We start from the raw sequence: 14,065 nt of genomic DNA, 5'->3' as shown, positions 1-14,065 counted from the left end.
GAGTCCAAAGGCCAATAGATAGTTGTCTGCAAAACCCTCATCTGGTAAAACTGAATGCCTTCTTGATATTGAGTATTTCTTTCAGTTTATATTTTGATACCATTAATCTAACTAAAGAGCTGCTGTATCTTTAACAGGATACCAGAGCCTTTATTAAAAACATACATAACAAACAGAAACTAACATTCTTCTTGGGTCATAGCTTTGTGGACCATATGAAATAAACTATGCCATCAAAATATACAGGGTATATGTTGGATGAAGTGAAGTGGAGAAAATTCCTAAACAGTTTTTGTGGCATATAAACCTCAAAACATCTCAGCTTAGGCCGGGCAAGGTGGCTCACGCCTGTAATCCCAGCTCTTTGGGAGGCTGAGGCAGGTGGATCACGAGGTCAGGAGATCGAGACAATCCTGGCTAACACAGTGAAACCCCGTCTCTACTAAAAACATAAAAAAATTAGCCAGGTGTGGTGGCATGAACCTGTAGTCCCAGCTACTCGGGAGGCTGAGGCAGGAGAATTGCTCGAACCAGGGAGGTGGAGGTTGCAATGAGCCAAGATTGCGCCACTGCACTCCAACCAGGGCACAAGAGCGAGACTCTGTCAAAAAAAAAATAGTCCTTAGAAAATGTTAGAGCAAATGTATTCAAGTTTAGTATGGAAGCATTCACTGTTGTGAACTCTGTGAATTAGACTATTCTAAAGCCTGCAGAGTCAAAATTAAAAAGCCTAGTAGTTAAATAAAAATAAAACAAATGGTGACTAATCTTTACTCCTCAGGTGATTTTATGTCATTCAAAATTTTACAAAATCTTCACAAAGTACATATAAATACTATTTTTACATAAACACTGATGTTTTCCAAATGTATGTATTTAAGTCACAACAGAATGCCACTGTTACTGCATTAAATTTTATAAACTACATATTCCTCCTGTGATTTCTAATATTCATTTTTAAAAAGTCATAATGCACAAATGATTTTACTCATTTTCAGTATGTATTGTTTTTAAAAAAACTTTTGATGCACTGGCATTTCCATAATAAAATTAGATGAAAAAAGTGGCAATAGCCACTAGTGACTTATTCCTGATTATTAATTCGAGACAGAGTATTGTTCTGTCGTCCAGGTTAGAGTACAGTGGCACAATCAGGGCTCACTGCAACCTTTGCCTCCTTGGCTCATGGGTTCAATCAATCCCCCTGCCTCAGCCTCCACAGTAGCTGGGATTATAGGTATACACCCCCCATCAGGCTTTTTTTTTTTTTTTTTTTTTTTTTGTAGAGACGGAGTACTTCCATGTGGCCCAGACTGCTCTCAAACTCCTGGGCTCAGGTGATCTCCCCACCTCAGTCTCCCAAAGTGCTGGGATTACAGACATGAGCCACTAAGCCCAGCCTTATTCCTTATGTTAATGGGGATTTTTTGAAATACTCAAGCATGCCAGATGTTTTATTAATTCTGTAATTTGTCCATCACGTAGTTTTATTGTGACTTCAAAAATAAGGTAACACTTTATAACTCATTAAAAGTTTTCAATCAGGCGCAGTGGCTCATGCCTGTAATCCCAACACTTTGGGAGGCTGAGGTGGGCGGATCACAAAGTCAGGAGATTGAGACCATTTTGGCCAACATGATGAAATCTCATCTCTACGAAAATTACAAAAATTAGCTGAGTGTGGTGGCGTGTGCCTGTAATCCCAGCTACTCGGGAGGCTGAGGCACGAGAATCACTTGAACCTGGGAGGCAGAGGTTGCAGTGAGCCAAGGTAGCACCACTGCACTCCAGCCTGGCGAAAGAGTGAGACTCCATCTCAAAAAAATAAAGTTTTTGTCAGAAAGTAATATTGGATTTTAAGAAATATAAAATAAAGAAAATGACATTAATAAGAGATATATGATATTGAAGCATTCAAGCATTACAAGAATCAACCCATTATGGTCACAATTTCTTCTTATAATGTAGAGTCTGATTTTGTTAATACATTTATTTAGAATTCCTACACAAGACTGGTATATAATTTTCTTTTATGAGCTGTATTTTTCAGTTTCTGATATATACAATCACTGGTAGTAGCTTCAGAGTTTAAACAGCTTCAAAATAAATTTCACCTTTTAAAAGGCTTATAATAAATAACTAACCTATAAAGCCATTAAAAGCAAGTCAGCTGTATTCCTTTCATATTACAGAGAGTAGAGGTAGAAGGACTTGGAAGAACCATAATGAAATGAAATGCAAACAATCAGGAAACACACCAATAAATCCTTCCCCCGTAATTCCTACTGTCCTCCTGCTTATTTCTTCACAGATAAATTCCCAAAAAACGTTAAAGAAAAAAGTAAATTTGGAGAGTTTCATGTTACTTCTATATCAGGAACAAATTAGTACACAAAAATTTACCTTTCAGTTGAAAGTATATGAATTAGCTTGAGCAAAAATTCACTGAATATTTGAGGACATGTTGAGGAAAGATGCACTTGTAATCGGGTAAGAAATTCTTGCATAGCTTGTGTAGCTGTTGGACCAACCTGAAGAGAAATGTATATTCACTGAAAACTGCTTACTGATACCATTTACAGAATCATTCATTTTTAAATTATCAAGTATAAAGTCAAGAGCTATATACTGTAACTTTTCATATGAGGAAAACAAAAGTATTAACAATGATAGGAGAAAATCAATTTTTTAGGTCTTAATGTATTTATTTTAAATTGCAAATAAAGATTCTACTATCAACACTTTTTCATTATGGTTTTCACAGAACAACTCTATCAGGTTTACTGAACTCAACACTGAAAAAAATTCACCTGAATTACACAATAAACACTTTTATAATGCTTTCCAGAGGATAAAAAACTTCAACACAGATTTTCACAAATAACCTTCTTAATCCATTTTAAAATCAAAGAACTCAGGAGCAGAGACGTAAAATGATCCATAAAAGGTCATGTTTCTAAAAACTAGCAGAGCAATTACTAAGCTAAGTGACAAACAAAACAAAAACTAACTAAATAAAACTAAATGAAAATAAATTTATACCAAGACTTAAAAAAAAAAAACCCTGCTTTCCCAAACTTTTAACTCATCAATGAAAGAAATGACAGTGAACACCGTACTAAGTAACCCTGAGGTATATTCTGGAGTATGCTATAGCACTTCTATGTATTATTTTACTTGATCCTAATTTGGCTTGATGAAGGACTCATAAAACCCTGGAGGAGTTCTGGAAAATAAAATACAATATAACCCTCCAAATTATTTTAGAGTTAGATAAATTTAATTTCTGACACTGAGCATACAAATCACAGCTTTCTTATCAGAACTTCCTACATAAAACCCAGATAACAAAAGGAAAGCTTGATCTTCAATAAGTTAAAAACTTTTAGAAAATTATTTCCTCCTGCCTTTTACTAAAAAACAGAAAGAAAATATTACTTTTTGCAAAGCCTTGCACACTGATACCTAGCTATACTGATAACTAGTTGGGGCAATGTAGCTGATGCATGTTTTCTTACATGTAAAATAATGAAGTCAGATGATCCTGAGGAGTTTTCCTGTTTTAGCTTCAATTAATCTTAAATACAATAATCACTTGATAACACATCTCTGCCCCTACCAAAACCCTGTTCTAATCTAACTACAAGTTAGTTTCTTCTCTCTTACTCTCTCCTTGTCTCATTTATTTTATTATAATCTACAAAATTAAAATATATCAAATATTAGAGTACTGACTAAACATATAAGCACTATGAAGGCAGGTATTTGATCTTGGTAAATACTACATCTCTAGTACCTACAAGAAGCATATAGAAGCCTCTTAAATACTGAATAAATGAATTAATAAGAGAAACTGGGCTGTTGAATACAACTAAATTAGAACTTATCTAACGGCAAATCCAGGTAAGAATTTTAAAATGATAAACTTGCAAGATAGTCATGATCTAGCTTGATTTTAAAAGATGGTATAAATAATATATTTTTACATTAAAAGAAATATAATGAAGTAGAAATATTTATACAGAAGCAGTACACCATAACAAGAAATTAAATTGACATGAAGGAAAATTTATAGCGAGACAGAAAATGTTTATAAGCCCTGGGCAATATTGTTATTTTTTGTTAAGCAAAATCATTATCATAAAATAATTAAGGTAAACTGATAATCCTGATAGAAGTCATCAAATATGATATATTAAAATTTATTTTAATTCCAACATTTTTGAAATGCTTCTCTACCTTTGCAATATTTACTCAGAATGTTTCCAGTTATCCAAAAGCAATGCCAAAAAGATGTATCTACATGAAAACCTAGTATCACTGCTCTAAGAACTTACCACCTGCTATTACTTAGTGTCAGTATAGCTATTATTACAAATACAAAAGGCTATTACTTAATACTTTAGAAATTAAAAATTATATAGCTTTATATTACAAATTTATTGAGTAGTCTGGGTGTGTCCCAGGCTAAACATCATATTACCTGTGGACTGTGCTGATTTGTTCCATGTGGACTGGTGCCAGAAAGAAATTTCACTAATACATGAATAAGGTTTGGATCTGAAACCAACAAATGAGCAGTACTCTCCTGAGTTCCAATGGCACTGCTGGAACCAGCTATAAAACATTTTTGTAAAAAACCTCTTAAGAAACGGACCATGAAATAATGGAAATGCAGTATTTAAAAGCATCTTTTAGTTCCAAGGAAAATTCATATATTCCCAGTGATTACAGTTTATTAAAGTGGTTTCCGTCTCTATTATACTGGTTAAGCAAGACTTCACTCTCTATTCTATCTACCATCTATCTCCTCTGCCCCTCCTCTGTGAAAACACCTTGAGTTTACATCTTATTTAGTACAATCAAACAGAAAAGATGTAACCAGCTCCTGACTCTTACTTGGAAAGCCTATTCTTACTAACTCCCCCTTCCAAAAACAGTCAGAGATCTACTTTTCAGGTAAATTTTAACCGAATTTTCTTAAATAAGTTGTGGCAAAATTATTCCTTTTTACATGTTAGTTGTATACAGGTTAACTATGATCTAATGTACAGGTTTTCTGAGCTGAATAAAATATCCTTTGAATCAAATCCATCTTCAGTATTATAGTGATGCTTTTGCTCTCATTTGTGGAAAATATATTCCAAATGGAAAAAGCATTTTGAAGCTAAGCAATGATTTAAATTATTAAACAAAACCCAGAAATCCAGTTACGCATGTTTATGAATCAATAATGAATAAATCATTTTAAAGTACAAAGGTATCTTTAAAAAATAACATAAAAACTTAGACTAAATGTAAAAACCTGCTTTTGTACTCTAAAAGCAATCAATTTTAATAAATAAGTTTATTTATAATAAACTTATTTATTAAACTTACTCTTTTAATAAATAACTTTTTAAAAGTAAAAGTATGATTTGAACATCTAAAGAATATGAGACTATATTATCAAAGTAAGCAAGCAAAAAGGATATATAGGAACTAATTCAGAAGAGACATGGTAAAATTAAAAAATCACTTTTTTGTTGAGACAGTCTCTTGCTCTGTCGCCAAGGGTGGAGTGCAGTGGCTATCTTAGCTCACTGTAAACTTCGTCTTCCAGGTTCCAGTCAGCCTCCCAAGTAGGACTAAAGGCCGCCACCACACTCGGCTAATTTTTGTATTTTTAGTAGAGACGGGGTTTCATCATGTTGGTCAAGCTGCTCTCAAACTCCTGACCTCAAGTGATCCACCCGACTTGGCCTCCTGAAGTGCTGGGATTACAGGGGTGAGCCACCAAGCCCGGCCAACTCAATCACTTTAACAAGTATATCACTCCTTGGAAAACTGTGTTTTAAGAATCCAATAGCAGAAAACTAAAGTACATGTCAGAGATTTAAATGAATAAATTTATGAACTTACAATTAAGCTGCATGTTTGTCATGAGTGTTAGGCTATGAAGCACGAGGCACCATGTCCGGAGCAAAGTATTGGGATACCAAGCTAACACTGTGAGAAAGCTAGTTATTGATGCTATGCAGAAAAGAGAAAGGGAAAAGATTTTTCAGAAAAACATTGTTTATAAAGAATTAAAAACCAAAAGAATGAATTAAAAAACAAGACGCTATTTAAATCAGCTGTTTAACTAGTATCTTCAAAACATGCAAATAAAAAGAATTATTAATTAAATACAACTAAAGCATTAAGAATCAGTAACATTTTAGGATAAGGTTTAAAGTTCAGCCCACTACACCTGAAATGACAAGTTATTACTATCAGTTTGTTGTACTATTCAAACTATAGGCATTTCTACTTCAATATAACTTGTGTGTTACTAAAAATCCTCACATTCTACAAAACCAGCAGCCAAAAACAATAATGCATATTGGAAAAACTGGAATTATAGGTGTGCATCAACACAGCTGGCTAATTTTTGTATTTTTTTCTAAAGACAGGGTTGCACCATGTTGGCCAGGCTGGTCTAAAACTCCTGCCCTCAAAGGATCTGCTCACCTCAGCCTCTCAAAAGTACTGGGATTACAGGCATGAGCAATTGTGCCCAGCCAGGAATAGCTACTTTTTACTCTTCTATTTTATATATATATATATAATTTTTCATAATGAAATTAAAAATAGAGATGAAAACAGGTTTTATAATATTAATAATAATATAGTGGAAGACATGGAAATCTATCAATTCAAGAAGAGCTGGCTGGTGCTGGGTCAGTGCAGATGTAAGTAGAACCCGTGACCCAGTAAGGTTGGCACTGACGTTCGAAGACCCACCATGTAAAAGCCAGGTAAACTACAGAATGTACCCACTCTAGGAGAAAACACCAGGAACAGATTCTTATTTATATTTTGCTTAAAACATAACTAAAAGAGATTCCTGTAGCTAGAGCTGAAGGCTAGTTCTTTTCCTCCTGAATGATATAATTTTCTACCACCATTCCCACATTCTCATACGTGCCAAGAAACAAACACAACTTCTACAGGAAACTGACAACCTTCTCCAGCTGACTAATTCCTCCAGAGGCTAATTCATAGTTTTTAAAAATGAAAAAATTTAAAATAACTAAAAACCGACCTGCTTTTATAGATGAGACAAAACTTCAAGAAAATATAAAGAGTAATAGAACATTCTAAATTTTAGTTGCATACAGGCATATCACAGAACAGACAGTAAGAGTCTTCTGTTCTTAACAAGGTCTCCCTATATCTTTGCTGCTAATCAATCAGTTAGTGCATCTTTTTCAAAAGGTATTATGTTTATTCCCCACTAGAATGTTATAAGCCCTTATGACAAAGATTAGGTATATTTTCACCTAATGATCACCTTGTAAGTTTCTTAGACTATAATCATTTTTCTCCTAATAAATCTTACCTTGGTTTAATGAAATGACAGGTATTCTATTAGCATTATATAAAAATATGTCTGCTCCACTTTCTTTGTTTCCAGATGAACTAGAATTCAGGCTCAGTGTGAGCCACAATTGGAGAAGTGACTCCAACTGAAAAAGAATGAAAATCAACAGGTGAAAAATGTACTTATTATGAAATACAGTTTAAATAACAATCTTATGTTTAAACTCTTGTCATGAGTAAATAAACTTTTCTATTAAACACTTCTTGACACTTAGAAACATCTTCTAGTTAATGAAATTAGTTGATCAGCAAACACATCTTAAAATTCTTGAAGAACAAAATTTACCTGAATTAAAACTTATAAATTACCTCATAAAAAGATTCTTCTAAATTAAAATAGGTGATTCAAGTCTTTTTTTTTTTTTTTTTTTTTTTTTTTGACACAAGGTCTAGCTATATCTTGAACTCCTGGGTTCCATCAATCCTCCCACCGCAGCCTCCTGAGTAGTTGGGACTGTAGGCATGTGCTATTGCATCTGGTTAATTTTTTCATTTAAATAAGAGACAGGATCTAGTGTTATGTTGCCCAAGCTGGTCTCAAACTCTTGGCCTCAAGCAATCTTCCTGCCTCAGTCTTCTAAGTAGCTAAGACTACACACTCAAGCCACCATGCCCTATGATTCAAGTCTCTAAATCACAGGTTTGTGCATGTGTGTGTAGCAGGAATTAAAGTACTGAAGCTTAAAATCGTTAAAATTATCAGTGGTCCATCATTGAGAAACTGTGATTACTTTGGCAATCAAAGTATTTCTAACATCTTTCTAACTGAACATATTAAGAAATAATCTCTGACAGGTCTAGAATGAACTTCCCAGTTAGTTTCATCTTTCACTAGGCTAACAATAATATGCAAAAATACACCATTTCACCTGAAGTCATACCTGAACATGATGGGCTTGAAGCATGGAAAAAAGTTTGTTGAAACAAACATTTAACATTGGGACAGATGATAACTGTATAATAAGCTGGCTGGTTGGGTTTGATGCTTGTAAACCTCCTAGAAGTGAATCATCTGCTCCAGTGGGAGACTGTGATACTGAAAATTAAACACAAGTATAATTTTATACATAAAGTATCAGGATATGTGTTAACTAGTTATTCATATATATAAACAGGTTAATTTGTTTTTAAAAATTAAAACTGCATTCTTTAAAATGGTTCAAAACAATATTTAGTATTTGAAAAATGTGTTTTTATAATATTACTTGAAAGTAAAAAGACAATGACCAAAGAGAGAAGTTACCAAATTCATAGGACTCAACCAGTAAAAAAAGACAATTTTCTCTAGCAATTTTTATTTGCAATAGTTTTTTCTAATTAATAAAGGAGGGAAAGTAAAGGGAAAGAAGACTCCTGAGTAATTATTGATAAGGCAGTTTTAGAGTAACCTAGATTCTAGTTCATTCATCTTTAACTTTGATTGTAGATCAGAATCATCTGGGAAGCTTTCGGTTCTGATGCCCAGGTTATACACCAAATTAATTAAATGAGAATATATTGACGGGAACCAGAGAAATACAGGGACACTAACAGCTTTATCATATATTTAGAGGCTTATTTTATTATTATACTAAAAAGAGAGGCAGCTGTGTGCAGGATAATCAAAAGATAAAGGGAAGCAGACACCAATTTCAAAAGGATTTTTCAAAATTCTCTTTTTCAAATATCCTTTAGTAGAATTACAGAAAGATATTAGAATAAATGGTATTAAATAAGAAATGTCTTAACAAAGAAAAGGGCTACTCTGGGCAGTACTGAGTTATCTCTAATCACGCAGACATTGGACCCTACAAAAGGGATCTCCATATTGCTTAGGAGAGAAGATACAAGAATATTTGTGTACCAAGACTAAGATTATACAACACTAGACTATTTCTTCTGGGGTTTTTTTCCCCCTTCTTTTGATACCCTCTAAAGCAAGGGAAAAAAATGAAGATTGCAGACTGAAAAGAATTCGGTTTAACATAAGGAAGATCTAAAAACTCAGATTTCTCTCTATTGAAATGGGTTGTGAACACTCCGTAAGAGAACCATCTGTAATTTCCTTGGGTTCTGCCTACTATCACTACCCCTTCCTCACTCTGCCCTAGAGAAAGTGAAGTGATATGCAGGTCTAAGAAAATAAAATAAGCACCCTCTTCTCAGCACAGCTCCCCAATCCGTCCTTGAAAAACACAGTGCTATTTCAACTGTACTCCCCTGACATGAGGTCTACGCAAGTCTAGAACTGGGTAGACCTTATCAAGGACAGCAAACCACAACGTGATGGCCAGCTCTGACAAACTACCTGTTTCTTGTAACACAGCCATGCTCATTCATTTACATATTGTCTATGGCTGTTTTCCTGCAACCAAGTCAGAGCAGAGTAGTTTCAATATACAACATAGGGCAAGCAAAGCCTAAAATATTTACTATTAGTCCTTTATGAAAAAATTGGCCTTTCTCTTCTGGAGCTTATAAGGTAGTAAATCCTCTGAATTCTGGCATTAACAGATCTATTTGGCTATCATCCTACCGTGTGTCCTCTATCCTAGACTTTAAGGACGATAAAGATGTTACTACAAAAATCTACTTCATCATAAATTTGGATATAGTGCAATGAACTCGCAGGCAGGTATGCAGGCTTCCGAAGGAATTTTATTACCCTCACAACAATACAGTAAACAAAACACAATGGAGGTTTCTGCACTGAACTGAGATCACTACATGGAGGTATTTTGCTTGACGGTCCCTGCATTTGTTAATACGGTTAATCCTTGATCTTGGTTTCAACTTGCTACTAACTTGGAGCTGGGAAAGTGCTACACACTAAGTCCCCGAAGACTCACACCATAGTATTTAAAAATCTGTCCTTGATGAATGCATCTGAAAATGATAAAGAGCTAAATCATTCACTGCAGTACTCTAAAAATGGTAATTTTACTTACACGTAGGAGAAGTATTTGTTAATGCCTGTAAAATGGAATCTGCTTCCAGGGTAGACATCATTTTCAACATGAGTTCTGCCTGCTGTTCAAGTCCAACTTCAAGGCGAGCATCCAGGGCTACAAAAATCAATTAAAAGGAAAAGAACATATTTGACAATTCTTACTCATGTCCTACCTCCTACAATAAAATGTTGACATCTGAACCCAAGAGAGGATGAGGAGTGTGTCCTTACAGAACAACCACCTAGCATGCAGTATCAGAGCCAGAGCAGGGGAAGAATATCTGTGGAAAGGAGGGTAGAGACAGGTGATTGGTTATACGGAGACAGAAATATTAAATAAGTGAAGTAACGATAATGGAAACAAAGATATTAAGGATCGGCCGGGCGCGGTGGCTCAAGCCTGTAATCCCAGCACTTTGGGAGGCCGAGGCGGGTGGATCACGAGGTCAAGAGATCGAGACCATCCTGGTCAACATGGTGAAACCCCGTCTCTACTAAAACTACAAAAAATTAGCTGGGCATGGTGGTGCGTGCCTGTAATCCCAGCTACTCAGGAGGCTGAGGCAGGAGAATTGCCTGAACCCAGGAGGCGGAGGTTGCGGTGAGCCGAGATTGCGCCATTGCACTCCAGCCTGGGTAACATGAGTGAAACTCCGTCTCAAAAAAAAAAAAAAAAAAAAAAAGATATTAAGGATCATGAGCACCAGGTTTCTCATTGTCAGAATAAAGTGCTATAACTATAGAAAGGAAGAAAGCTCAAATAAACCCTATGAAGTTAGATTAAATTCAGATATACTGATGTGAACTCATATTTAAGACAGATACCGACATAGAAATATAAATGCAAGTGTGTGTATACGCCCTAGCTCTCTTCACCACAGGGAATGGAAACAGTCCCAAAATAGCAACACATATACCTATGACCCAAATCATGGTCTGTTAATGACATTTTTCCTTTAAAAGGTTTTGAAATGCCATACTCCTTTAAGAAATGACCAATTCCCAGGGTGGGACAGATTAAAGCAAAAGATGAGCCTGGGATATCATGTTTTGCCAGAGAACTAGGAATTGCTAAAATAACGATGAGAAAATCTCAAGGGAAATCCTACCCGTCAAATAAGACAAACTGAACAGCAAAAAACAGATGACAACACTATCAATATACTCACTGAGAGTGAACTATATACACACAAAAAATGGTCAAAATAATAAATATGCCAGGTGTGGTAGAGCATGCTGTAATCTCAGATACTTGGAAGGCTGAGGTTTAAGGACTAGGCTCACCCAGGAGTTCAAGATCAGCCTGGGCAACGTAATGATCTCAACAAATAAAAAAGAAAAGTTTTATGTTATTCACATTTTTCCACCAAAAAATAAATAAATAAATAAATAAATAAGACATAACTTACTGAATAAAAAAGGAAACCATGAATCCATTTGAAACTAATGAATAAACTACTACGGTATTTTTATTTTCCTTTGTTTTTTTTTGAGACAGAGTCTCACTCTGTCGCCCAGGCTGGAGTGCAACGGCATGACCTTGGCTCACTGCAACCTCCACTCCCAGAGTTCTGGCAATTCTCCTAACTCACCCTCCCGAGCAGCTGGGATTACAGGCACCCACAACCATGCACAGCTAATTTTCTTTTGTAGTAGAGATGGGGTTTCGCCATGTTGGCCAGGCTGGTCTTAAACTCTGGACCTCAGCTGATCCACCCACCTTGGCCTCCCAAAGTGCTGGGATTATAGACATGAGCTACCACACCTGGCCGGTAATTTTTTTAAAAATAAATTTTGTGACAAACAGGATATGTATAGTTTCCAAGAACCACTCTGCTTCCCAGCCCCCAAACAACTTCTTATAGAAGCCAAGCATTATGGCTCACACCTTTAATCCCGGCATTTTAGGAGGCCGAGGAGGGTGGACTGCTTGAGCTTGGGAGTTTGAGACCAGCCTAGGCAATTCTGTGCCTACGAAACTTAGCTGGACATGGTGGCACACATCTGTAGTCCCAGCTACTTGAGAGACTCAGGAGAACTGCTTAACACAAGAGGCAGAGGCTATAGGGAGCTGAGATCATGCCACTATACTTCAGCCTGGGCAACAGAGCAAAACCATGTGTTCCCACTAAAAACCCAATGACAACAAAACATTTTTACAAAGGGAAAAAGACTAACTTTGCAAGGGAGAAGCCCAGCAGACAACTCATTCATCAAGTAGTTAAACTTAACATCATCAATAGTGAGAGAGATCAAAACCATGGGCTACCTAAGTGAATGAAATGAGGGTTGGTGGGGGAGGACAGAGGGAAACATTATTTGTGGGATATTCCTGCCAAGATGCATTAACTCAATCTAATCACAAGGAAATAGTTCAATCTAATCACAAGGAAATAGCACAAACACAAACTGAGGACCATTCTACAAAATCATTGGACTGCTATCTTTAAAAGCATGAATGTCATGAAGGTCAGCTATGAAGAGCTACTGCAGACTGAATGAGACTGAAGAGACATTACAATTAAATGCAATGCATGATTTTTCACTGGGCCCTTGTGCATAAAGAACATTATCTAGATAACCACGAAAATTTGAACAGGCTCTCAGTGTTTGATAGCAGTAATGTTAATTTCCTGATTTTGATGGAATATGCTTTTTGATGTGTATATGTGGAAGAATGTCCTGATTTGTAAAACAAAACAAAACAAATATTACATCAAATTACTCTCAAATGGTTATGAGAATAAACATTCTCTGCATTAAACTTGAAACATTTTGATAAATGTGTTTCAATTTTTTAAAATTTTATTATTATTATACTTTAAGTTCTGGGATACGTGTGCAGAACATACAGGTTTGTTCCAGAGGTAGCCACGTGCTATGGTAGTTTGCTGCACATGGCAGCCCATCATCTACATTAGGTATTTCTCTTAATGCTATCCCTCCTCCATCCTCCCATACCCCAACAGGTCCTGGTATGTGATGTTCCCCTTCCTGTGTCCATGTATTTTCATTATTCAACTCCCACTTATGAGTGAGAACATGTGGTGTTTGGTTTTCTGTTCTTGTGTTAGTTTGCTGAGAAAGATGGTTTTCAGCTTTATCCATGTCCCAGCAAAGGACATGAACTCATCCATTTTATGGCTGCATAGTATTCCATGGTGTATATGTGCCACATTTTCTTTATCCAGTCTATCAATGATGGGCATTTGGGTTGGTTCCAAGTCTCTGCTATTGTGAACGGTGCTGCAATAAACATATGTGTGCATGTGTCTTTACAGTAGAATGATTTATAATCCTTTGGGTATATATGAATTAAAGGCATATACCCAAATGGGACTGTTGGGTCAAATGGTATTTCTGGTTCTAGATCCGTGAGGAATTGCCACACTGTCTTCCACAATGGTTGAATTCATTTACACTCCCACCAACAGAGTAAAAGCGTTCCTATTTTTCCACATCCTCTCCAACATCTGTTGTTTCCTGACTTTTTAATGATCGCCAAATTTTTAAAAAATATTGTATAAGAGAGGAAGCAGGGTTGAAAATGGAAAAATATATTTAAAAGTTAATACATCTGAGATATTCTACATGACTAGAAAAGTGAAAAAATAAGACCAGGCATGGTGCCTCATTCCTGTAATCCAAGCACATTGGGAGGCAGAGGCAGGCAGATTACTTTACGTCAGGAGTTCAAGACCAGCCTGGCTAACATGGTGAAACTCTGTCTCT

At 35.8% G+C, this 14,065-nt stretch overlaps 1 protein-coding gene across 13 annotated transcripts in view; it reads right to left on the bottom strand.

The window, feature by feature from the left end:
- Nucleotides 1–14,065, bottom strand: part of BIRC6 (baculoviral IAP repeat containing 6) — a 258,154-nt gene that overhangs the window by 112,715 nt on the left and 131,374 nt on the right. For all 13 annotated transcript variants that reach the window (XR_004257190.1, XM_032239247.1, XM_032239252.1 and 10 more), the window contains 6 exons: nucleotides 10,332–10,448; nucleotides 8,286–8,440; nucleotides 7,364–7,490; nucleotides 5,902–6,012; nucleotides 4,484–4,617; nucleotides 2,404–2,531 (listed from right to left, as the gene is read on the bottom strand). Coding sequence is in view for 12 of the 13 variants with exons in the window: in XM_032239247.1 (XP_032095138.1) it covers nucleotides 2,404–2,531; nucleotides 4,484–4,617; nucleotides 5,902–6,012; nucleotides 7,364–7,490; nucleotides 8,286–8,440; nucleotides 10,332–10,448 (772 nt within the window). In the remaining variant the exon portion in view is untranslated. The remainder of the gene's footprint in view (nucleotides 1–2,403; nucleotides 2,532–4,483; nucleotides 4,618–5,901; nucleotides 6,013–7,363; nucleotides 7,491–8,285; nucleotides 8,441–10,331; nucleotides 10,449–14,065) is intronic.

The sequence above is a fragment of the Sapajus apella genome, unplaced genomic scaffold (assembly GCF_009761245.1).
Source record: "Sapajus apella isolate SASKATOON/1434 unplaced genomic scaffold, GSC_monkey_1.0 scaffold44, whole genome shotgun sequence".
Lineage (NCBI taxonomy): Eukaryota > Metazoa > Chordata > Mammalia > Primates > Cebidae > Sapajus > Sapajus apella.
This window is presented reverse-complemented; position numbering and strand designations above follow the sequence as displayed.